Below are 27,947 nucleotides of genomic sequence, written 5' to 3'. Positions count from 1 at the left end.
AAGAGACGGCTTAGTGGATAATTATAGAAATGTGGTTTGACCACTATTTCCAATATATAATTACGCTAAGCCGTCTCTCGGCTAAGGCCGTCTTCAGACTAGAGGTTTAGCCCAGTTCCAGCAGGTCTCAAAATCTTAAAAACAACCAATTAATTTGGTTCTTTAGAACCCAATAGATTATTTTGGTTTTATAATACAATTCTAAGTCAAATTTTTATGAAAAAATATTGATTGATAAGAAGTTAGAGAAGTTAAGCCATATGGCTATGCCTTAGGTCTGAAGCCCGTATAATTTTTAGCTCTTTCAAGGCCCTTAGGTCTGAAACCCGTATAAGGCCTATCCATATGGCTTTTTGGTGTAATATATAGTTAGAAGAGTGTTGTTTCAATTCATTTCAGAACAGAGTATGGATGTTGGATCTACCCTAAATTTAGACTTTAGAATCATATTATTTTGTGTATGTAAAATTCATTACGTTAAAGCCCTGATTCTTTTAGAAACATACGAAAAAAAACGTTTCCATGTAGCTCCAGTTTAATTTAGCTTAACCTTGCCTTAAGTCTTACTTTTTTCATTCTAGATATTATTTAAGAAGGACGCGTAAATTCTTTTTCACAATAACACAAATATCGAAATGATTAGATTTTAATATTTTGTTTATTTTCTTTTTCAGTTCTTTTTTTTCAATTTTTAATTCTCTTCAATTAATTTTATATTCTTTGAAAGACACTTTCGTGTGATGCACGCAGATGCACGCATCTTCACAAAACACTCTAAAGCACATTTTCATTTTAATTAAGTATGAATTTAACCAAACGAAAATCATCTTGACTGAAGTATATTCTTAAATAGAAAATAACGCTTAAGCGTATACTTCAGCCGAGAAGAACTTTACATAAAAAAGAGTAATTTGTACATCGATATAAGCTGCCTTATTTCAACTAGAGTGGAGTAAATTTGTATTTGTCAATTACTTCATAATAAATAGTTACGTAGTAAAAAAAGAGATTAACAGTTCTCTTATTTGGAGAGATTTGGATGAGATTTCTTCTGGCGTATTCCGAAAAGGTTGATTATGGTAAGTTTTTAGCAGCCGTATCTCAAGAACTTTTAACTAATTTTCCAAACAAATTCCTAGATTTCCAAAGACGAAAATACCATAATCGATTTATTTATCAAATTTCCTTTGTGTTCTGCAAAAAATTCTATTGAAAAGTCAATCAAAAGACCAAGTTTTGAACGTGAAACCTGAGAAAGAATCTTGCGGCAAGACAATGTGCTCAATTTTCCCTCAGAAAAGCCTCCCCATGACTAAATATCATTTTTCATTTCACCTTGCTGGATTCTTTTTACGCAAAAAAAAAGAAAAAAATCGTGGTTTTGGCACCAAAATAATTAATAAAGAAAAAAATATAGAACTAGAAAAATCTAGCCTCGGGCGTGGCAGAAATCATTCAATGATGCTCTTTTCTCCCTGTCCCTCAACCAAGTCTAATTAATTTTCACCCCTCTTTGAGGGTGTAAAAAGAACCAGTGCCAGTTAGATGGTTATAGAGTGAGGAATTTGATTGAGGAGATTCAACCACGAGCATTAAGTCTAGACGCACAATTCTTCTTGAGCATGGCAGAAGAAAAAAAGAGGGGAAAAATGGGAAAAAGGGCGCGAAAATGGGTGAGGTTCTTGTTTGATTTATTAATTACTATTTGTAATAATTTCTATCGCCTTTCATGAAGAAACTTTCTCAGAATTTTCACCCAATTCTGGCCACTTTCAGCCTCTTATCACAATTCAAATTTCCGGTGTAGAAAGCGTTTCTCAATCATTTTTCCACCACACGAATCGTAAAAAAAAATATTATATTTTTTTCTGTTACATCTCGCGCGGGCTGTTTTTCTTGTGAAACAACAACGTACTTGTTGGCGATCTATTAGAAAAATTAATGGGGAAAAATCATGCGGCAACTTTGAAACACAAAGGAAATTGCATTTCGAAATTAGACAGTCTGAACCATGTTTCTCGCATCATTTTCCTTCCAATCTTTTTTTTCTGCACCAAGACACCGATCAAAGGAAAAAGACAGTAAATTCCGCGACAGTGAGAGGCGAACTATTAAATGAAATTTCAATCTCAAAATGTAATCAAAAAGTTTCTGTTTCCGTTTCAAATGTCATGTTTTATGAGCATTTTGCTCTATTCCTCGAGCATTAGTGGGAAAATTGTGTCAATTTCACACAGAGGGGTTCATCTTTAGTACTTGAGAAATGAAGTAGAGAAAAAAACCTCCCAAGTGCCTCATTAATTATCTTCTCAATTTCTTCGATAAACAGATACCATTTATGTTTGTCTCTACCACTCAAATTCAACCATATTCAGTTACAATTTAATTTACATACGAAATGTGCTTGAGTTTTCCCTCATATTTTCAACACTGTCAGCCAACTGGAATCTAAATAATTTTACGATTTGCTCATGAGGAAAGTTAGATGAAAAAATATGTAATAAAAAATATATCCTGTGCTAGAAAAAAAATATGGCAAATGGGTAGATTTTATCACGATACGTTCTTGAAATCAAACCTCTTAAGGGTTCGAATCTACCCTTATATTTTCAAATAATTTTTTTCTCTAGTACATAGAGCACAATATAATCGCAGAATCACCAGAGTACATGCAAAAAAAATCAAATGGCCTCATTTGTTTAATATTTGAGTAACAATAAAACAAGACAGCTTCAGTAAGCAAATAGAAGAGGCATTCTGCATTATTTCTCTGGTCAATATCACGAGACTTACACGAGAAATTGAAAGCAACAAAAAGCAGTCTCTTGAACCAATTTCCGTAGCTTTTATTTGTCTCTCTGGTCATTCTCTAACCATCTTGCGCGAGGCACTAATTAAGCCACATTAGAGAAAGAGAAATAATGCAGAAAGTTTTATTGTGTGACACGATGGTGGTTGAAAAAAAATATATATTGTGAAAATTTCAACTGCAAAAGTGGCGCAATGGTTAATTTGAACAGGAACAATTTGGGGACGTCTTTTGCGTGTCAATGAAAAAGACGAGTCTTCGTATTTCTTTCTCGCCTTTTTTCATGTCACAGATTTTTCTTTTATTTATTTTTTTTTCATAATAATTAGACAATCAAATTGTCAACTCATAATTATTTCCAGTCTCACCGCATTGAAATGCATGCAATGGGATAGGAAGGAATGTTGCATAATCGCGGTGAGTTGTAGCATTCCAGCACATATTAGATATCTGCATATTGAGTCAACTTTAATTATCAGTCGGATGGAATTTTAAATATTTCTCAGAGAAGTTATATTCCAATCTTGTCTTCGGCATTGGTCAATCCCCAGTATGTATGAGTTTTAAATTTATTGAATAAATTTTTGTGTGTAGAGACTCAATTGACACGTGCACTGTATAAATACTGAACAATTTTCCACAATTCATCTCAATATGAAGTGAATTGGATAGAACAATATCCATGGAAGATGAGAAAAATATGAAGATGGAATGGCTATTTTGGGACGCCTCCCACAACTACTTAAATGATCATGACAAGCTCTATATTAAAAAAAAAATCACGCAATATTTCACAACCAAGAGTGGCTTAATATCAAAAATAGAAAATTTTCTTCTTAGGATAGCAAAAATATCGGTATTATTAATATTTCCTTTTAAATCCGATTTGCAGTCAAATCAATATCAAACCTTCAATAACACTTCAATCACTAAACAGAATCAAGTCTGGCTGAGTAACATTAAGAGGTAGCGTTAGTCACACTTTACTAAAAAAAATAGCATACTCTCTCTATCTATATTTTAGCATATGATTTTTTAATTAAGCTCTTAAATGTATAAAAGTACACAGTAAAAAAGTACAAGGATAATCGTTGGTTTGCTTTTCACCAAGATTATTCTTGTAAATTTACTCAAATATGTATTTCAGCAAAACGTGTAATCTGAAATTGTGTAATTTAAATTTTATGTAATGGCAAATTATGTAACCAACTGCGAATGATTACACAGTTGTGTACATTTTCTTACATATTTCGTGTAAAATTACACAATTTTTAGACAAAAATGTGTACAAGTTACACAGTTTTCAGACAAAAATGTGTACAAATTACACAGTTTTCAGACAAAAGTGTACAAATTACACAAATGTGTATCACTTCACACGATTACATGTTTATGTAAAATTTACAAAGAAAATCATGGTAAAGTAGCTGAAATTTTTTATTGTGTATAGTATTTATCTCTCTCAATGGGTCAAGTGGTAGAGCACTCGCTCTATGATGCAAGTGTCCCGTCCCGGGTTCGAATCCCGTTTAGGCTACCAGGAATTTTTCTGGCGTTAAAGGTGTTCGGATTGCATCCGGTGAGCTTCACTGCACTTGATTCCACGGGCATGGGACTGACAACCTCATCCCGTACAAGAAAAAATAATAATGCATGTCTAGAAAGCCCCTTGTGGGAAGGCCTAGTTCCTTCATGGAATGTTGTGCCAGCATTATTATTATTATTATCATAATATTTAAACCATATTTTTAGAACTTTGCAATAAAGAATTTTAAAAATTTAACTGTTCTGAGCTGATGTTCGGAAACATTTTCGAAAAAGAAACTTTTTGTGGATAAGCTTAGAAGAATGCCCGCTACCTTCGGACGACTGATGCTTCGGCCAACTCAACTTTTTTCTGAGTTCTTGATGGATTTGACCAGAAATTTAAGACTTTTCAGGAAATTTAAGACACTAGACTAGCTATTAAAATATAATATTATAATGGGTCAATCAAATTCAATAAAAACATTTTGAAAAAAAATTAGTTGTTCGAAACTTGAGTCGTCCGAAGGTAGCGTACATTCTCCTACTCAGGGTAAATTCAGAAGTAGTCAAAAAACCAAATAATTCCTGTTAGCAAGTTAATTAAAATCGTGCTCAAACTACGGATTTTTAACAAAGAAATGGTATTTATATTTTTTGGAACATTGTGTACAGTCAAGTGTGCTAATCCGGGCGCTTCGCTATCTGGATCGTTTATGACTAATCTACTTAAAATAATATTTCTATTTTTATTTCCGTGATATAGTCACTACTACAGTAACATAATATAACTATTCAGGTTTGAGAAAAAGCAAAAATAATATTTTCATCCATTAAATAAGTGAGTGTAATCGACTCATTTCAATCTCGTGCCAGCTGGGTTCTTCACTAAAAATTCTCTAGCAGTGATATTTTCGCTAATGCCAACTGGTTGATTGAAAACATTTATTGTTTTTTCCTTGTGAAAAAAGTATTTTAAATCCAAAGGTTTAATTAAAAGTGAATTAGCGAAAAGGCGATCCAGTTAGGGCATGTTGACTTATTTCAGTATTATCATTATTTTATAAATTTTCTTTAATATTTTTTATAATTTTTTTAATATTATGTATTTAAATGAAACAGTGAATAATTCTATGGATTTAGAAGAAGTAAAAAAGAATTTCATCAGTCCAAAAACAAGCGTTTAAGTAACACTCTTCGGAAAACGATCCAGTTACCCCACCTTACTATATAAAAAAATTATAAAAAAAAACTCGTCATTAAGGAAACAAAATATCATTCGTCATTCGCTCAAGTACAAGTGTAACTCTTCTTCTATCAGGAAAAATATTTTGTTTTTCTCAGATGAACCTATATTCTGAGTAATCACGTCCACCGAAAAATAAGGCCTAAATTTTTGAAACTGTTAAACGAAAAACTCCGTAATTGTAATTAAAATATTGTACTTTATGCCTTAGCTTAAACCTTGAATTATTTTTTTATTGTGCTGAAAAAGAATTCTATGGAAAATGGGTTGTTTTTTAAATTTATTTAGGGGTTCATCTGAAAGATGATTGCCCCTGCTGCTGTTTTTTAGTCTTCATGATCTACATAACCTATTAAAGGTGCCTTTTTTACGTCTTAAATGCAAGATAAACGACATAAGATTGCACCTGATTATCATTATAACGTTACACAAAAAGTCATTATGCATTATATTTTGTGTTAAACGTATAAAAAGAGTAAAATTGAAAGTTAAATTTGTGTACTAATCGTGGTAAAGTGTAAAGCGTATAAGAATTGATTGTGCAATTTTACACAAAACGTGTATTTTTTGTGTGAAATGTCTATAAATATCTTACTTACAAGGCATTTTTACCTGAGTTCGTTTTTAAGTTTAAATGTTACACACAAAAAATCAAATATATTCTTTTGCATAATCTTATAAAATTCTTGTGTAAAATTATAACAATATAATAAGCGACATATCTATGTGAGCTAACGCTTGTCATTGTGCAATTTTGTTTTGTAAATGAATGATAATAATGATTTAAATCTGGCGCAAGAACATTTCTGTAAAGATAGTAAAACACAAGTACAAAAATTTAAATTTCTTTTACAAGTTCTATTTTTAAAAAATCAAAGTCCTTGGACATCACACCTCTTTTCATTCCATTGCAATTAAATAGAACTGAATTGATGATTAAAATAAAATCTTCTGTTAGTGAAAACTCCTGGAAGCCGTGATTATGTGGCAAACAATATAGATTGTCAATTCACCAAATAGTCACGTAATTTGCTAGTCTAAATCAAAATACAAATTGCAATGGTAAAATCACAGTCTTTAGAGAGTCATTTGGCACAGTATGTGCTTCACGGGGTGCAATTAAAACACCCGCGATGCGTGTTTACGTGAATCAACTTCTCAATCTCTGAAATCATCCTGAGGCCAGAAATATTACACATTTCCCCAATGACGTCAGTGGGCTCCATGCCGGCCAGAAAATGTTCAAAGGGATCGTCATATGAGAAAAGATCACTAAAATATTTATTCACACATCGTCAGACGTGGAAATTATTAGGAGCAAAAAAAAACCCTAATTGTTTTCCCATAAATCACTCGCATGGATTGTAAATAAAATTGAAACGATGGTCTGCATATTAATGTCGCGATTTAATTACGCGTAGAATTTTTTTTCCAAAGCACATTAAAGCGAGACACTCCTTAAGTCGACTTTTATTGTTTTCGCCCGCGCAATGTCTAAGAAAACTCATTGTCTCGCGTCGTTATTTTTGCTTCTTTGAACGACCATTTACAGTTACAACTTCCCGAAAATACCCCTAATGTTCCACATAATTATAGTACAAATTGTTTCCTAACTTTTCAAGTGGAGATTTTCAAGTAAAATTGCCTGTGCACTTTGCAGTAAATTGTGGAAAAGTTAAAAAAGTTTGCAGAGATAACAAAGGATATTTTGGGAAATTTCAATTAGCAGAATTTGTAAGATTCAACTTTCGGTACTGGTTCAAGCGCAATAATCAATTAAAAAAAAGAAACGAACCAATAAAATGACGGAAACTTCATTTTTAAGCTTACTGGTTGAACATTGCTACGATTAATGTAGTAGGGGAGGGTGGGGCAGTTAACCTCCGAATTGAAAATTAGATTTTAAGATCGTTTTATAGAAAAAAGTGATGAACAGGTATAAAACTTAGTGTATCTTGTGAGTTACAGTTGAAACAAGGGCTGTAGAAAAATAGGAATAACTATCCTTTAAGATGATTTGAAACACGGATTATGACCTATGTTTGGATTTATTCACTTTTTACTTCATACGACGTTTCGGATATGTTTGTCTCCTTCTTCAGGTATGGAGATAATTGGGATAAATCGGGTCACAATTGGGATAAATCGGGTATCCTTTAATTTTATTAATCTATTGATGTGAGGATGATTTCACCTGAATGGCAGAACACATAAAATTCCCCCAACGCGGGGCAATTTCACACAAAAAGTAGGCTGATGTTTCTAAGAAAGAAAAATTTGCATTATTTTACACAAGGGCCCATCAAGCGTAATAAAAAGTGAAGCTATTTTTCACTTTTCCTTGTAAAAATTTTGCAGATATTGCACTGCGCCTTCAACAAATTTCCTCGTAGTTCTTGTATTATTTCTGCGAGCATTATGAAATATGTATTTTTAGATAGCTTTTAATGCACGATTTCGAAATATATCAGACTGATAAGTCAATTCTCTTTAGGAAAAAACTTGCCAAAAGTCTTCAGTGCCTCTATACAAAAACGTATGGATAAATGAAATGTTGAGAGGCCCTGATTTTAAACTTGAGATGGCAGAATGGACTTAAATGAGTATCTTGAATTTTTAGAACTTTAAAACATAAAAAATCGTGCAATGTTTTAAAAACTTAAACTTGAAAATTTAAAATATACTCTTATCTTATACTTCCTTATTAATTGCTAAATTTTGATAATTTTATTTGTGATTTAATTGCAAGGTCTTTCGTATTGCAAGGTATTTCTGAAGTGTATAGCTGTCTTTATTGACATTATAATACTACAATAAATAAAGAAGATTTCGCACGTTATAATTTATATTTTTTGATAGAGTTTTTACCTAAAACTATGGAACACACAGAAAAAAATATTTTGTAAAATTGTTCGTAAATGTTTGTGAAATCCTATGGCAGACATATGAAATGCTCGTGAATCGTATAACCCACAAACAAGTTCGTAAAATTTTGTACTTTTTTCACCAAACATTGTTCGTAAAATGATCATTTGACGAACATTTTTTGTACTTTTACAAACTATTGTTCGTAAACGTTCATAAACAAAAAAAAATGTTCGACCAATTTTAGTATTCAATATTAGTATTCCTCTACTCGACCACCCATTTTTTTTTTAATTAAACAAACGACAAAACTATAAAATCACAGATTTAACTTTGGCTTGTTCAACGCATCATGAATAGCACTTAAAATTTAGTTAATATTAATAACATAGACAGGGTAACTCACTTTTATGAATTTATTCAGAAGTAGAACAATATTCAAATGAAAAAAGCTTCACTTGCTAAGATTCGTCGACCGGTCTTATTGAGGAACATCATTATATTTGAAATGCACTTTCAATTTTAATACATAAAATTAATCTGTCATGGAACTAACTAGACTCAAAATTTGAATTCTCAAGTAATCTGTAAGGGTAATAATTGAAATAATTCCTTAAGAAAAAAGTCGAGAATATCAAAAAGTACGCCATAATTTGATGAAAAATTGCGAATTTTTATTTAATACTTTAGCGCTCCATCTTTTTATTATTTTTTCAGTGTTTTATGGTCAATTTCTATGATATTTTCACTGATTTATGATGTTAAGCTATTCGCTAAATTTTATTGTAAATGTAAATAAATTAAATAAATATTTCCACCGGTCGAGAGGCGGTCGACTCGAGGATACTTTACCTTATCTAGGCTTTTCATGTTCGCCCATAAACCGAATTTTCAATTAAAAAACCACACTCCCAGAAACCGATTTAGGATTATATCACTGTCTTTAATTTTAAAAGATGTATTAGTATTTTTTTTAATGAAAATTAAGGTAATGATAACTAAATAATGAAATATTGGAATGTTATCTGTCAAAAGGATCTGTCAAAAAATCTGAAAAAAAAATCTGTCAAATGGAAAAATGCTCTAAATTTGGCGCAAATCGTAGTTTTTCTTAGAATCTCAAGAAAACAAAAACATTATTATGTAAATGTACACATTGAATTTTGATTATAAACAAAATAAAAGCAAATTATTTCCTCAATAATAAATTAGTCTGATTCCTTGTCGTTTAGATCTCAATCGCGTTTGTTAAGCACTTAGTGCTTGATTTCTTACTTTTGTAAAAGAGCGAATTACTATGAAAGCAAAAAAAAAACAGTCATTTGAATACAGATCTTACATTTCAACTTCAAATAAACTAGCTAAGCAACTTTTTAAATAAGTAGAACCACAAAGAATATATTGCATTCTATTAAAAGATCGTGTTTCTTAACAAATTAAAATTAATGTATGTCCATTTTATTTATTTAAAATGTTAAAATTCCCTTCGACAAGACCAATGCCAATTTATTAAATTAGAGAATAAACACATAAAAAGACATGTTTATTTTCCACCTACCCACATTGAGTCATCTGTTTATTCGCTTTGCGCAATTAAGACATTAAATTTATCACCCTCATGAGGAGAATAGGGCTTCAAAATTACCCCCAAGAGCCCTATACCAGCCATCCTGGCTACATTTTCAGACAGAGTCCACCAAGATCATCGAGTTCATAAACATTGACCGAGCAGGTGGAGAGTTCCTTCTGTTTCTTATGTGTGAATATAAGAGGAAAAAAAAGCGGTGTGATTCATTTTGGTGTGGAATTTAATACTACTTTGTTATGTATATCGATAACCTTCGGAGCCAAACACGTTTTTTATATTTGTCTTTATAGTGAAATATCTCAATTCTTTTTTTTTCTTGCTCCAGCTGAATGGTCCAATTGCGCGTCTTACGGAAAAGAGAACTTTATAGTTTAGCAGCAATAATGCTCCAACAATTAATAAGATTTTCATCTTCCAGGGCAAAGGGTGATAAGTTAGGAGTCAATAAACTATTGACATCAGTAATCTCAATTAGTGTCAATTTAGTATTAAATTGAATTCTATATGAGTGCAATTTTGCAGAAGCAAAGGAAAAAAAAGAAAAAATTGCTACATTTTCTTCCGCATGTCATGTTATAGGAGTAATAGCATGATTATTGAAAGAATTTCTGCTCTACATAGAAAGTTGATCTGAATTCTTTCTCTCTCAGCTGGAGAATAAATCCAATTTAGTGAATAAAAAAATGTAGACAAAAAGTTGTATTACAATAAATTTATTGTTAATACCCGCACTTATTTAAATGATTAATCATTTATGCGGGGCAGAAAATTCTTCAATATTTCATGTTTCTCTTTAGAGCTCTCTCACATGAAAATTTATTGATGAAATTACACGCCTTTAAGCTTAGCTTTTAGTGTGAATTTCCCTTCCCCAAAAAAAAAAGAGAAGCATTATTGGAATATTGAGAATCATAGGGGTCTCTCACAAATTGTCCAATTTTCTGACCTTTGCCACGAACTAAATGGATTTCAAGTGATTCCGAATTTCCCATATAGGGGAAGGTTTTGCAGCTTCGTAATGTTGCAGCTTCGTAAAAGTTGACTTTTTTCCGAGTTACTAAATGAATTTCATCCATGGACATATAATGTAAAAGCTAGTCCTACATCTCACTTTTCCTGACAAACTTGGAATTCTAGGCCTTTTTTCCTGGGTCCAAAAGACAAAAATAAAAAATAGGCCTAAAATCGTAATTCTGATGTGTAATATTTTATGCATTTTTTCACACTTCAAGTGTCTTTTCGAAAAAGCAACTATTCCAAGTTATAGAGGGTTTATCAGGGTTAATATTTACCGTGAAAATCTTTTGCTTGAAGGGGGTCGTTTTTGTGAGTGGAGGAAAATTCATAAAAATTACCACCATTGCAGCTCAGGAAAATTGAATTTTGCAGTTTCGTAAAAACATCTGTCAAAATTACTGACCACCGAATTTGAGAATTCTTCACTGTTTTCGGTCACACTGTGCACGCCGCTCGGGATATTTGACTCATCAGAGATTCCACTGAATAAATTCACAAGAAAATTTTTGGGCTATTAAACAATTTTCACTAAAATCTCGAAGGAAAACACGCACATTCCCATCAGAATGAGACTTCATCAGATGTTTTTATTTCATTTCTGTCAAATTAAACATTAGGTCTAAATTGCATTGGCACTAAACTCTGACAGATCCAGGCGATCTGAATGTATTCTGATTGATATGTACATACATTTACTAAAATTCTTTATGTATTAGCTGCCAATGTATTAGGAGTTGAGAATTTTAATAAATTGAAATTGAAATTGAATTGAAATCTGCTTATGGTAGGTGTGATTCTTTAATTGCCACTTCGATGTATTTTGAGTATTTCTCATTCAATTTTCCTTGTTTTAAAATGGAACTTCCCACATTTCACTTTAAATTGGTGGCTGATCATTTTTGAAATCAGTTACGTCCGAAATATATTCTGTAAGACCAATTGGAGGTGTTAGAGAAAATCTGAGGATTACATTAGATGTGATTATGAGAAAATCATACCTAATCAAGCTCTTAACTGACTGTCAGAATGGTCAGAATGCAGGGAAAAAATGATTTTCCGTGTGTCAAAAAACACGTGTTAGAAAAATAGCTTAAAATTGATTTTTAATGCGTGATACCTCCTACAAATGGTGAAAACAAGTAGATAAAAGTTCCATCTAAGTAATGATACCCAAATTTTTGTGTCCGGTGTAATGTTTTCGGGGAAAATGAGGCCTACAGAGGTGGGAAAAAGTGGTACGAAGCTGAGTTAACCAGGGCACCTTCGTAAAAAATGCCGCTACATTTTCATTTTCTTGTAGAGAAAAATCAAAGGACTTCCAGGAATTTTGTGAAGCAAAATTATGAACCCAATAAGTTAGAGATTTTTTTGTTAGAGTGATATAATTGATTCGGTGTATGTGGCATTCAGTAAAAAATCTTAAATCTTGGACTCCTTTTTTAATACGAACCTGCAAAACCTTCCCCTATCCCCGAAAAAAAAAGACCCAGAAAATATCTCAACATTCTCCGTAACAACAAGAAGGAAAAAAGAGACTTGGGTGGAGGAACCCCCTTGAGGTTATTTTTAGTATCCCCAATCGAGGAGCAATTTTCTCTTTAGTCTGTGGGTGGGAAATTTGATGGAAAAACAAAAAAAAAGTATAACGTTTGCCTAGAGACACAATTGCGTGCCAATCTCAGAACTTGAGGCCATTATTCATCCCTCTTTCCGAAGCTATTTTGCCACGAAATTAAATAATTTTTATTTAACACTGCAAGAGATGCTGATGCACCAGCAAAAGCATCAATAGCTTGAGTGAAACACCATTAACCCATTTACGCATTCAATGTGAGATAGAAAGAAAGAAAAGTAAAAGATTTTATGCTTTGTAATGTTGAATTTTCACTGCAGAAATTAGTCAAATTCCACAAGATCAACTTTGGGCTCTAGTCTCAGTCGCGTATTTAATTCCATAAATTGTTTTTTCCCCTCCAAGTTCTTTTTTTTTTGTACAAAATAGAGGTCATTAAACCGCGCCATCTCTTCATTCTACTTGCCTTTGGATTTACACACACACCAGACCAACTCTTGCTCAACAATTTGCAGAAATTCAACCATTTATTGAGATCTTTAACAATTTCCCCTCGTTCACATATGCGTTCTATTTTGCACATTTTAACTTTTACTAACATTTCATATGCCATGTGCCATCGAATTTTGTGAAATCTCAATCAATATTGAAAAAGAAAGCTTTCTTTCCATTAAAATTATGCTCGAAAATGGGAAAATTTTACGTATAGTAATGTGGGGTAAGTGGATCGTTTTCCGAAGACTGCTACTTAAACGCTTGTTTTTGGACTGATGAAATTCTTTTTTACTTCTACTAAATCCATAGAATTATTCACTGTTTTATTTAGAAACATAATACAAAAAAAATTATCAAAAATATTTAAAAAAAATTATAAAATAATGATAATACTGAAATAAGTCAACATGATCTAACTGGGGCGCTTTTTCGCTAATTCACTTTTAATTAAACCTTTGGATTTAAAATACTTTTTTCACAGGGAAAAAAACAATAAATGTTTTCAGTCAATCAGTTGTCATTAGCAAAAATATTACTGCTAGAAAATTTTTAGTGAAGAACCCAGCTGGCACAAGATTGAAATGAGTCGATTACACTCACTTATTTAATGGATAAAAATATTATTTTTGCTTTTCCTCAAACTTGAATAGTTATATTATGTTACTGCAGAGACTATATTACGGAAATAAAAATAAAAATAATATTTTAAGTGGATTAGTCATAAACGATCCAGATAGCGAAGCGTCCGGATTAGCACACTTAATTTTAGTTTAATGTTTAATTAAAGGTCCATAACGAATTAAAACAATTTCAAACTTGTCAGAAATTCAAAGACCTTTCCAACGATACAGATCTCGTTCTAATCGGTTGAGAAATACACCCATCAGAGCTGTTTTAAGTTTGACTTTGAAAAAAACCCTTATACGGACTTCAGACCTAAGGTTTAGCCAAATGGCTTAACTGCTCTAATTCCTTAGCTATTACGATGTTTTGGAAACACTTAAATTAGGATGGGATTATTAAAGATAAATGACATATTAGATTTTTTAAAAAAGCAATAAAATTGCTCGCTGTTTAGGATTTTGAGACCATCGGGAACTGGGCTAAACCTCTAGTATGAAGACCGTTTTAGAGGGAATAACTTAAGGCCATTTCGTATAAATTCAAAAACTTAGCATAGACAACCACGAAAATATTCGAAAATGAATAAACCGTATTTTTGTAATTTTAGAGTGATAGGAAAGGTTTGGAAAACATTAAAGGTCATGTTAATTATATTCAAATCAATTTATCGGGCCTTCCTTGATCTCAAATCTTAACAGTAAGAATGATGAAATCAAGAACGCTGAGAATGATTCAGTTATTATTATTAATCGTATCGAAATATACAAGGTATAATCATTTTTTTTTTAGAGGAAGAATCTCTTAAGTCCATTGTAGACTGGATGCTTCTTCCATGCTCCCGGAGTTGTTGTGCAAAGGCGGTGCATTATATTACGTTATTGTTACATGTGAAAATTCTCTAACCAGACATTCAGATATTTGCATCGGGCAGGACTCGAACTCACAACTGTGAGAGTCGAATTAGAGATCTCATCTGCCCAAGAGCCAATGCTCTTGCCTTTTGCGCCACTGAGATCCCCAATGATTCAGTTAGACCGTTTAAATATTTTCTTATGCTAGAATGTTGAATATCCAGGCAAAAGTCCTACTTTTTCAAATGCTAAAGTCCATTATGTACGATAATGCTTATCATTTTGGTTTCATCTAAACTAAACTATTTTGGCTGTTTTTTGGTATTCAAAGTAATCATAGCTCCGATTCCACAAAACTGATTTAATTCTTAATAGCACTGGCACAGCTTTTAGATCAAGAAAATTTCATGTAATCGAAATTGAAATTCCTTTCTTTCTTAAACATTTTGCATATAATCACTATCTTTATTCTTTCGAACTCTTCTTCTTCCTTTAAACATCATAACAAATTTGACTAAGCTCAGTCGAATTTTGAGTGCGAAAAAATGAGATAGACATATGCAAAACGTGTAAGAAAGAAAGGGATGTGAATTTTGATTTCACGAAATTTTCCTGATCTAAAACGTGTGCCAGAGCCATAAGAAAGAAAATTTAACCACCTCTATCGTAAGATTGTGTATTTATGAAACATATTATGCATATTTTCGGATTACCGATGCACCATGGAGACAAGACATTACATCTAATGGTCTCTACACACTATGAGAAATTTCTTTAAAAATGCCTTTTTAAAGAAAATATCTCCTAGCCTTGTTAGGCAGAAACGTCAGAATTTTTCTTTAAGAAAAGGCAATTTTTGACGAAAATTGCTTCTAGTATGTAGGCACCATAAGACCGGACTACCGATGTAATGTCATAGAGACATTACTGATCCACAGAGGCTCTCGGACCAAGGATAAACTATTTATAAATTAAGTTAAATTGTGGCTAAATCTTAGGTAGGAAGAGGCTTCTGAGATCATCACCGAAGTCTTACAAATTATTTTAGATCATATTTTAAAAACCGTATAGTTTAGCCAAGACCCAAACCTGATTTACGGTCTATTGTAATTATGTTTTATTTTGTTTGTTGAGCTAATTCCAAAAATTTTATGGTAATATTAATTCAATAAAGTGATTCCACCTTTAAGCAAACTTAATACAGCTACGGAGACTAAATAAAATAAGCACTTAATTCTTTTTGTACGACTTTAGTCATCTGAAAACATCATTTGCTCATTTCTCATATCCCTTTTAATCTATATAAAAAAAACCTACCCCCTATTCAAGGGTTTCCATTAATTTTTAATCCGCCAGTGAAATTCGAGTCACTCATTTGACCGTTTTCTGCATTTCCACCAAAGTCCATTGATTATTCAATTAATGGTAAATTGCTGTTTGGACAATTTTACATGTCGCCATTCACACAACTCCACAGCAAACATCTTTTACTTGCATGCTACCCCAATGTGCCCGAAAAAATGTCAATTATTGCATATGCTCCAGAAAAGAAAAATTTCATCTTTATTGTCAATCGCATCTCGCAATAGTCGTAAAATGGCGAGATGAAGAGAAATGAGAATAATTAAAACTGGGTGTGATATTGTGCAAAAAAAATCACATCGCAAGTGTCGCATCAATTGTGACTTTTGTGGAGACAAATTGCCGCAAACTCAAGTGCAGCATTGTTTCAAATGAGTACAATATCTTCTTGTTGTCTCATTTTTGTTTTTGTCTCTCTTTTTTCTAGGGTTGAAATAAAGTAGAAAAAGGAAAGGAATTGGAGAACATCTTGGTATTTTTTGGGGGGACAAATCTGTGGAATCTCCATGGACATATGGACATTTCTTACAGAATTCCATAGATTTTTCGTATGTTTTTCTTTAGTTTGTATGAATTGGTATGAATACAAGAAATCCAGTTTATTTTACTGTAAACCCTGTAAACATATGGGAATCACTAAACCAAATATCCCTGTCAATCTTGTCCTATGTCGCCCAATCGTATCAATTTAATGGTTGAAAATCTCATTTTTTGGAATGTTTGTTGAATTTATCAAATGATTGAGTGGTATTTTCAGGAGAAGGCATAACTCTCTCGAGAAATGCCTTACAAATACTACAGTTGGCTCACCACCTCTCGCCCGCTAAATCATCACCCGTGAATAAACATGGGTAGAAAAAAAATATTGTTGCTTCGCCCAAATAATCAAGAAATAAACACAAATACACCATGAACAATGAACCTATCTTTTGCTCAAAAAGGGGGGAAAAATCAAATATTTATAGTAATCTCGCAAACGTATCACTTTTTTTTTTTGCTTCATCGACATGATGCAAGCAGTAAAAAAGCCGCATATCGCGCTGAGTGCTGGAGAACCTAACGACTTTTTGGTCAATCATCTTCTCTTATAACCAAAAGCAATTTCTCGCATCGAGTATCGAGAGATTTTGTGTTTTCTCAAAACAACTCTGTGCGACATCGCGTGCACCAAAGTGGCAACACCGTACGAAGAACTCCATGGTACCACTGAAGGAATAAAAAAAAACACAACACAACACCCAATGGTTCATGGCTGGCCATGATCATTTCTTTATCTCTGCCTCTTCTCTTTCTTCTCTTTTTCTGATGGGCTTCTTCTCAATGGTGCCCCTAGAAATCTTCTGTATGCGTATCGACACGAGAAATGATGGATTTGATGTATCTTTTTATTTTATTAGGACAAAATGGGGTCGATTTTGGGGGTGCGCGTGTAAATACAACACATCCAGGGGTGGAAATTACCCCTAAAACGGTTAAATGAATAATATTTAACACTGGATTTAACCCAATTAAGTGCATTTTTGTATTATTTTGGCTGGAAACAACCCCGTTTCAGGGATCGAGAACAAAGTCAAAAAGATGGATTGGAGATGGTTAGCAAAAAAAAATCGGGTGAAAGAAACTTTCTGCGCGTACTCCCAAGCAATGGGTAATTTTTCTCGTTTTGTAGCCATTAAATGAGAAAGTTTGTAGTTTGTGCGGAAAAATAGCAAGATTTGCACGATTTGTGCAGTGTGTGGGCGAAACGGTCATTTTCTCCATAGTACAAGAGAGAGGCTTTTACAGTACCATCATAAAATAATTGTTATAAAATTACAAAAAAAAATAAAAAATTTCTTTACCTCATATTTGAGTCCAGCCAGACGCAGCCATGTCTCAACTTTGAGACAATATGGGGACAATGATGGCAGCAATGGTGTCCTGGAGAATTGATACAGATACACCACATCCTTGTCGAAATTGGTCTTGTGGACGCTGTACTTGACCGGTGGTTCGGCCTTAGCAGCAGCCGCCTCCGTATGATTGTCGGCATTGTTCTGGCCACCGCCCTCGCCTGTTTTCTGTTCCTCACCAGCCGCCGCGGTGGCTGGGGTATCCTCCTTTTTCTCCACAGGCGCCGTCTCCTCCACCACTGGATTTTGCTTATTATCAACTTCTGTTGCCATTTTTATTTTCACCTTCTATTACCACTTATATATTTTTGCAAAATAGCACAATAGGGTTTATGTTTTCTTTTTTTTTTACTTCTCTCTTCTCTCTCTCAAAAAACCAAACAAAAAACAAACACTCTTGAGCTTATTTCTTCAGCACGACGCTTCTTAGTGATGGGTTAAAAACCGGTGGCGTCGTTTTTCGAGTTCACACAGTGAAAAATTTATCTCCCTCGGGCGCGCACACAACTACAGATTCGCCCCTAAAAACTCTCCAAAGTACCAATATGGCCGATACACTCAAAAAGTATATATAATTTCCAACTGATGCACCCAGAAAATTATCCAGGAATAAAATTGGTAAAAAAACAGTCTAAATTTCTTTCTCTATTTTTTTTGTATATTCTCCAAAATCACCACCGAAATATCCTTTTTTTTCTAAATATTATTAAATCCGTGAGATTTAAGCGTCTCGGCTCTTTTAAACTCTAAAATAGCAAATTTATCGAATTTCACCGAGAGTAATCACCAAGATTTGTGCTTCCCGTAAAATAAAATCTACGGGATTTTATTGGGAAAAAAAATGCAAGAAACTCTTGGTAAAATCTCACAGCAGAGAGTGGTGCACAGAAACGCGTCTTTCTAACACAAGACCAACTTCACAAATGGCTTCACCGCTTTCTGTAGACTTCTCAGTGCAGAAGAGTTTCATTGTGTTTGTGTAAGTGATCTGGAGAAATGATACTGGTGGGGGATAAGTCTCCACAAATGTGGGGCATTTAAAAAGTGCACTCTTTGGCGGTAACTGAGAGTGCGTATTTCGGAGACATTTTTAAAGGGGGTAGAATAGCATATTTAATTAATCTTGCATAAACATTGATTTTCACTCAAAACATGCAAAACCCATTGATTTATTCATTTCTCTCTGTACTTCTGGGCATTTTTCTCATCCACAGGAAGATGATGTCTTTGTTTCATCATTAAAACAAAAGTATTCACTGGAGCGGAAATTGAGAGGGGAAGTGCCCTAAAAGATGATGTAAATGTCTCCAAAAAAAACGTGGAGACTTACTGATCTCACTCGCACCCACCCCATCCTCAATGGTGGGAGTGAGAGAGAAAATCATGAGATTTCAGGACAATATTCTCAGTGAATAGGCACTAGTAGGGTGCGGCTTCGCACACATACACAAAAAGTCTCCAAAATTACTTCTTTGTGTATTTAATTCTCTCCAGAAGTTGCGCATGGCGTTGTCAATCTCTCTCTCGCTCTCCTCCCGTTCTCGCGCACTCACGAAGGGTTTGCCGTGACTGTGCGAAAGAGAGGTTAGTATGTGGGTAAAAAATTCCAGTCCTCTCCATGGCTCAGTAATTTGTGATGGATTGGAAAGTTAATTGGAGACTTCCGTCGTTTGGCGCGCCATTGAAGGTGAATTGAGTTAATTTTTTTTTTGGAGGAATTTTGTCGAGGGCCATAAATATGCAAAATTCCCTCCTGAGTTATATTTTGATCCACACACAATATTTGAGCATGAGACACCAAAACACTTGTACCCCATCATCTTGTTGACCCACAAAAATATATTTATCATTCGATTTTCAGTGTTGTATATAAATTAAAATCAGCGTAAATCTAAAGGTCATGTTTTCACACGATTCTTTTGGAAAATTCTCAGGTTGGTAGAGTCTCAAAACAATATCTCAATCCAAACAAAACTAAAGAATGAAACATTTTGTTTTAACAAAAGCTTATGGCTTCCTAGAGAAATTCATTAAAACTCCACTTGGACATTTCATGCTGAGATTGTGAACAAACTAATGACTATCTGATGCAAATTAAATAACAAATTTGTTTCTTAGATGAGAGCAAACTCAAATTACTTATAATTGCCTCTGGAAACATCAGATTTTTTTCCATCACATGAAAAAAACTGATGCTTTCTCCAGTGAGACCAAAATCACATGCTCAAACAAATAGCTCAACAACAGCGGTTCAACAGCTGAAAGGGTTGTTGAATATAAGTGTTAAAATCGTCAAAAATATGTTAAGTTGAACTTTGATCGAATATAGTTGATTTCAATAGTGCGGGAGGATTTTAACAGGAGAAGCCTCCCTTATAACTGTTTTCCAGTATGTTACCATGAAACATTTTCTATAAATAAAATTTTGTGGCAATGAGAAAAAACACAAAATAATATTGAATAAATACAAGGGGGAACATTCCGGAGAACCCTTCTGTTCCATTTTATGCATTTTCTCCTCCAATATAATTGGAGTCAATTGAGGACAGAGACAGTATTCTTTTTGAGACTTCTTGTTTTTCTCTCAACATTCCCGGGACTGTTTCTTGATCTCTAAACATTCCTCCTTTCCAGCCAGCGGGAGGGGTGTAAGATATGTTGTTTTCTTCCACTGTAAATATTTTCATAGATAAACGATTGCGAGTAAAGTGAAGCAAAAAGTGGTGTAAAATGTGGAATTTTAGGTGGAAATACCAAAGGAAGAGAAATAATTTATGAACTCGTCATCGAGAATTCTTCACTGAGAGTGCAGAAAAAAAAACGATTCTGAAGAAGAGTGAAGTGATTAGGAAAGTAGAAAGGTAGGTGAATTTTATGCTTTGAAAATGATCTTGCAGGAACTTTTGCCCTCAGCAGTCACACATAAAAAAAAGAAGTAATAGAATCAAATGAATTTTTCCGCCGAACCAAATGTGAAGAGTGATAAATAACATTTAGAAAAATTCAAGAGAAAAAATTCTTGCAGGAGAAAAACTAGATTTTTCCATGTGTTCCATGTGGATTTATCACACACATTTAAAAATAGTTTAAGTCACATTATTTTCTCGTAATGTAATTTATCGCGAGGAGGGAGAAAAAATCCCGCCTCGAGACACAAACACGATGAGGAACTGCTTCTGGACTTGGATTCCAACTTTTCAGAAATTTTCAAGCCATACAATTGAAATTATTCAAGTGGAAGATGTCAAAAGATTTTTTTTACTTAAATATTACCTTGCAACTAGGATTGCATTATGAAAATGGATAATGATACTATTCCAATGAGAATATTTTTTTGTTAACACTTCACTGTTCTGAAGTGCTTCCGCATTATCGATATTTCTTTTCTGTTGGTTCCTGTCTCGACTGTTTTCCCCAGTACTAGCCGTGTTTCAAAACTATAAAACGGTCGTGACATAAACCAACACTGAGAAAAAACGGGGGTGCGATTAACTTTTTTTTCTCAGAACTTTAACACTTTTTAGGTGTAAAAATATATCAACATTTTTTAATGTTAATTTTACACCTTATTAAGGGTAAAATTAACATGAAAAAGGGTAACTTTAACCCCTAATACACCCAAAAAGCGTAATATTTACACCGATTTCGGATCAATACTGCAGGGTAAAATTAACATTTCCGGAATGTTATTTTAACTTTTTCGGATTTCTCTCACTGAACACTGAAAAGACGATTATGTAGAAGCTTGAGAACAGTAAAGTGCTAAAAATAGGAAAAATGGGTTATCTTACTGTACAGTACTTTACTGTTCTCAAATTCTTCTGCATTATCGACTGTTATTTGTACAGTAGACTCTCGCTAATTCAGCTCTTTGAAGATCGGACTACCTTTTAATTCGGGCAGCAGTTAAATTTGAAAAGAGTTTGTTGACATTTTTGAAGTTCGATTGTGATTATCGAATGAAGCAAATATGCTAAAATTTCCCATGCTTTGTCGTAGTTTTGATGTAATTTTGCATTATTAAGGAATTTTCATGAAATTTACAATATTGTAAACAAAAATCTCAATAATGTGTATATGCAGTTGAATAAAAAATCGTTGCATTTCAAAAAGTTTGTCGCCCGAATTTCTCTCTAATTCGGGTGACATTTCGGTCCCAAATATCCAAATTTGAGAGAGTCTACTGTATTGGTTCCCGTCACAACTGTTTTCCCCGGTCTTTGTCGTGTTCTCAAACCACCAAACAATCGTGACAGAAACCAACACAAACTAAAGTCGATTATGTAGGACAAGATGGCTGATTCAAATTCAGGATCTTGCCTTGGAGCGCCTTGGGATTTACCGTGAACATCTTCCTGAAGTGACGGAGGATCGGCAGGCGTGGATTGCTAACTTAGATGTTTTAAGCCTGCAACCCCTGCGACCCCAATAGGGTTGAGAGATTGAAAGTGCCGATGATGATAGTGTCACAATAGAATTTTTTTCGAGTATCTCAACGTGTTTCAGGTTTTCGTTAAAAATTAAAATGAGCAAAAATATTTAAAAACTAAATGGATGCTTTTTGAGCATTTCAATTGATCAGAAATTCAGTTAATCAAAATTATATTCGAATGATTTTGTTTATTAGTAATATAAATAAAATAAAACTCTTTTACTAATCCCAATAACGGGCAAAAAAGATTTAGGGCCAAAACAGACTCAGATTCATCCTCGAAAATATTTAGCCTGCAAGATTCGGTAATAAAGTATTAGATAAAGGAAATTTATGCAAAGGAACTTTAATCAATGATCTTTAGTCCTCAGTGTATGATAGTATGGAATAAATTTTACTGCAAAAGTTAATATGATAAATATTCTCAAGTATCAGAGCCTGAGTCTATTTGAGCCTTAAGATAATGTCTATTTAAGGTCCATACAACAGCGATAAGGGAAGATCTTAAATGATAAACTGAAGAAAAATAAAGGCAAAAGAACCTAAAACGGTTTCTTCAATTAGTGATAGCGACTGATGGGATGGGCTTCGTAAAAAGGATACAGGAACCATGTCAAATTTCTGACATGTTACATTTTTTCTGACAAGGGTTTCTGGTTTCTCGGGTTTCGCGATGCAATTTTTGGGTTTCTTGGGTTTCGTGATACAGACATTGGGTTTCTCTGGTTTCGCGATGCAGACATTGGGTTTCTTGGGTTTCGCGATGCAATTTTTGGGTTTCTCGGGTTTCGCGAAGCGTTTCTCGGACAATTGACGAGGGTATCTCAATATGAGTTACCCCTTGACCAATGTTCTGAATTCAAAATGTATTTTACTAATTGAAATTTTTTGTCACATTCTGTTTAAGAATGCTGTTTGGAATTCTTAAAAGTACAATATTGTCTTTGTTTCCCCTAAAACAAATCTTAATACATTTAAAAATTAGTAAAATAGGAACATCGTTTTCTGCGCAATATCGGATTTTTTTGACGTTTGAGAACACTTTTGGGCAAACTAAAAATTTGTGAAGTTTTGAGAAACATTACAGATGTCCGATACTGTGAGCTGTCCAAAGCTTGACAGAGTTCCCTTACCGTGTTCTTGCTTTCTAAAACTTTTAGTACAGGCATTTCAAATTATTTATACAAGTTCTCTTTAAATGTGTGTCAATAAAATACTTTTTTCGACAACAATAAAAGTTTAAAAAAAAAATAAAGAACCTTATTGCTTTTCAATTTTAGACAAGACACACTTGGGAGAATTGTGACAGACGGCAGAAAGATTCTATCTCAGGAACAAACCACTAGGGGAGATTTTTGAATATCAAACAGTACATATAACAGTGTATGTATTTTCTATCAAAATTGATTTATAATGCGATAAAGGTGTAAATTTGTCAGACTATTTGACTCGTGCTACTAGAACAATTCCAGAGATAAAATCAAATGTACAAGTTTCTAAACTCTTAGCTTAAGGGTAAATTCGCTTGTCCAAAAATTTGTAGCGCTACCAAATACACAATTTTTCTATAGGAGTGTTTTTTTCCAAAATTTTGTCAGTCAGACCTCCTTTGCTTACGTAAGGTTGTATCTTATTCTGAAATCTTTCACACGATTCAATTGAAATTTTGATACATCTCCTCCATTTTATGGAATTTTCTTGTTAATTGTCTCAAACGAGCCTGTACAAATTAATATTTCACAGAGAATGAAAAGGGTCATTGTTGATGTTCTTCGCCGATAAACTCCCGACAAGGGGTCTCGGAGGACACCCTCAAGCTCAAACTGTACAGAATTGCTTAGAATGCCCACACTTGGTGATAATGAATAACGCACAAAAGAATCACAAATTTCAAGGCAATGCGAAAATTTCACCAAGGAGATCTCGACAATATTTGTGGGTGAAAATTGTGCAGATATAACTCTTCCAATATAAGATGATGACACAATCTCTCACTCAATTAATTCAATTCACTCGCGGTAACACCAATTTTTGAATTAATCCCCACTCATCGTGAGGCATCTTCGTCATCTCAAACGATAATTCAATTAACCAGCCGGGAAGCGATCAAGACAAATTTTCCCTCTTTCACTCTATTGTGACTCGTCAGACAGGAAGAATCATTTGTGGGTGTCCATTCTCTATGTGGGCACAATTTTTGCTCCTGGCCACGATTTTTCAAAAAGATTCACAGTCATAAATCATCCGAAAATATGCAAATTAATGACACACTTTGTCATTGACCGAGGTTCAAAACTTACAACAATAGAATTAAATTGAAGCTACTTTTGAGCCCTATTATGTTGTAGTGGGAAATTCAGAGAAAATACTCATAACCTTATCAATCGTGCCAGTTGAACAAAAAAAAAGTATTTTCAGTCTTCCTATCGTGAACTTCAATTCTAGAGTTCATTTCAATTCATGATACGAGATTGCTGAGAATGAAGATAAAACGACCATATAAACTTATTTCAGACGCAAGCCTTTTATATCTCAACACGATATTATCGAGTGGCAGTGGCAGAGATTAGAGAAATGCTACTTAAGAATTATTCTTGCGATAAGAAGATGAAGGAAAAACATACTATAGTAAAATCCCTGATAAACTTTATATATTACGAAATAGAATTTTAGTGGATAGTGAAGGAAGCTATCATGTGTAGTTATTATACCTAAGAAATGTTAAATATTCTAGAACTATACACTTATTAGTTCTCGCATTTTGATTATTATCATAAGAAGCAAGATGTCTCATTTGTTACCCATAACTGGACTGAAGTTTTTACTTCCTGCGACGTTCTTTAGATATTTTTCTACTAATATTTCCGTAATAATTATAATATAGGAGAGACCGGGGTAGAATTAGTCAGGGGTAGAATTAAACAGTGCAGTGCAGTGGGGTTGTATAATCTTTCTTTAAAAAAATATTGAGTACACTATTATTTATACAAATTCATTTCTTATGGGCAAAAAAATCATTTGCTGACTGATTCTGCCCCGATCTCCTCTATTTATTTATTTATTTACTTATTTATTATATAAGATTTCTTTTTAAATCACAATGATGATTCACATCAATCAACTATCCCATTTTTGTTTTGTTGACTTCTCTAATAATCGTTTTAATCCTGATAGTCTTTCTGTATGACACCCAAGTTAACTTATATCAACACTAAATCTATCGATCGTTTTTGGTTATTTTTCCTAGCGCATTCGGTGAAGTAATAGACCGCGGTAGGGTAGGATACTCAACAAGTTTTTCTTGGAAAAGAGGAAAAATTAAAATATCACACATATATTTTAGGAAATTTATAAAGTTTGATATTGATATTTTAGGGCAGAATCACATTGACAGTAAAATGCTCACCGTCACCGTCAAAGCCCTCACCGTATTTCGTTGATTTACGCATTTTCATTGTAATTTTTACGCAAATTCTCAATTATCGTGTTACATTATGTCATACTCGGTGGCACTAGGTGAAAATAGTATAAGAAAATTGTATAAATAAAGCGAAAATGCGATAAACGGTAAGCAAAAAAAAAACTGTAGGAATTTTTTGCTACAGTTTTTCGTACAGTTTTTTTGCTCACCGTTTCTCGAGTTTTCGTTTTATTTCTTCAGTTTTCTTATATTATTTTCACCTAGGGCCACCGAGTATGAGATAATGTAACACGATAATTGAGAATTTGCGTAAAAATTACAATGAAAATGCGTAAATCAACGAAATACGGTGAGGGCTTTGACGGTGACGGTGAGCATTTTACTGTCAATGTGATTCTGCCCTTACCGTTTAAATATGTGTTAATTTTAAAAAGTTTTTAAACCGGTCAGTGTGACTGGGTCTTTGTAGATTTAATGTTAAAAATAAAGTAATATACGGGTCTCAAAAGCTTCAGAAACATTTAAGATGAAACTTTCATTTTAAACTCTTTTAAAAGTATATTAAAAGGGTTTTACGAGACCTGATCATATAAGAAAGCCATTTTGTTCCCTAAGACTCTCTTTTTAAACTTGTCTCTCCGTAGACCACTGTAAAACTTGTCTGACCGTCCGTTGTATTATTAATATCATTTTCTAAATAATTATAAATCAATGAAAAAAGTCTAAAATTAATTGATAGTATAAAAAAAGGCGTGCAAAACTGCCCCAGGAAATATGCGGATCTGCCCCGGATATTTGGTTACAAGTGACAAAATAAATGCAACAATTTTTATTTTTCTTTAAAAATTGATTTATTTCACCATACTGTGATTAGCCTTGATGTATATAATAAATAAATATTTGTGGATTTGGAATTTAATTTGTAACAAAGTTTGGAAGTAATGATTTATAGTTTTAAAGCTGAATTGAGCACTAGGGTAACTGTGCCAAATTTCGGCCAGCTTGTAATTTCAGCCATTTCTTTTGTTCGTCAAATTTCCAGGAATTTCTAGCTTTTGCATGCTCTAGAGACTATAGAATGCGAAAAACAAAAAAAACTGTCACTTCGACAAACGAAATGATGTGACAAGTCTATGGAAGAGCAAGGAACTGCATGGGTGTCAAGGTAGACGAAATATTACCCAAAGCTATGTCTATATTTTTATTCATTTTAAAATGTATTAAGAATTATTTTAGAGAAAGCAAAGGCAATGAACTAACTACAAGGTTCCAACCAATATTTCTTAAAAGAAGTAGCCAAAGAGTTTAATTTGTATTAAAAATATTACATTTCAAACTTAAGATTTTGACGCTTGTGGCAAGTTCTCTCTTTTATGTGGAGCTACTTGAAGCCAGCTCCTTTACTCAGCTCACAGAGCCGATAGAGAAAAGTTATTTAGACAGAAATGTAGAATATTTATTCCTCCACAGGGATCAGTAACTTCCAAAAGGGGATCAGTCCCCACTTTTAAGTTATTTCGCGTAATGGCTGCAAAAACAGAGAAATCCCTATACGTGTTTTCACGTAAAAATGCGCTTTGGCTTCAACTCTATAGGCCACATGCCAGGGGTGTGCATATGTGCAACATGTCCAAAATTCAGTACACTCCCCTAATTTAATTTAATTTCTACTGAATTTAAGCGTATGTTTGAAAATTTAACCATAGTTACTGTGTTATCATACTTGCACATTAAAATTTTAATATGATTCACATTAATTGTCGCTGGTGAGAGTCCAAACGTGTAATTTGTGTGTTTGAATCATTTTATATTCAAAATTTGATCTATTTGTTGATAAAAAGATAGACTTGACCCGCAAAATTTGTTATAAATTGATTTATAGCATTAATACGAAAAATTAATGTGATTTTCTCATTAATTTTTTAATGTGAAAAATATTTATGCTTTAGGCAAATTTAAACTTATTTTTGTAGGCCAAGTCCACTTCTTTATCAATAAATAGAAAAACCCCAAATATTAAGTGACTCAAAGACACAAATAACATATTTGGACGCTCACAAGCGACAATTAATGTGATTCACATTAAAATTTTAATTTGCAAGTGTGATAACGCCGTTAAAATAATATTAGTTATTGTAGTCCGGTAAAGGGTAAAAAAATTTATGTTTAAAGCATTATAATACAATATGTAAATTATTTATTTTACTCGTAATTTAAATGACAATTAGTAACAGTTTAACTAAACGCA

The 27,947-nt window shown here is 33.2% G+C and overlaps 2 protein-coding genes across 3 annotated transcripts in view; both read right to left on the bottom strand.

Annotated features, from left to right (window-relative positions):
- The window catches only part of LOC129803353 (failed axon connections), a 41,429-nt gene extending 22,631 nt beyond the window's left edge, over positions 1-18,798 (bottom strand). Inside the window, exon 1 of one of the 2 annotated variants that reach the window (XM_055849839.1) lies at positions 17,796-18,798. In XM_055849839.1, the coding sequence (XP_055705814.1) occupies positions 17,796-18,119 (324 nt within the window). In that variant the 5' untranslated portion in view covers positions 18,120-18,798. The remainder of the gene's footprint in view (positions 1-17,795) is intronic. The other variant, XM_055849838.1, reaches the window with a different exon arrangement.
- The window catches only part of LOC129803367 (probable 28S ribosomal protein S25, mitochondrial), a 90,886-nt gene that overhangs the window by 9,409 nt on the left and 53,530 nt on the right, over positions 1-27,947 (bottom strand). The gene's annotated exons all lie outside the window — the stretch shown is intronic.

This window comes from Phlebotomus papatasi, chromosome 2, assembly GCF_024763615.1.
Source record: "Phlebotomus papatasi isolate M1 chromosome 2, Ppap_2.1, whole genome shotgun sequence".
NCBI lineage: Eukaryota > Metazoa > Arthropoda > Insecta > Diptera > Psychodidae > Phlebotomus > Phlebotomus papatasi.
The sequence above is the reverse complement of the archived record's forward strand: the minus strand, read 5'-3'. Positions and strand labels throughout refer to the sequence as shown.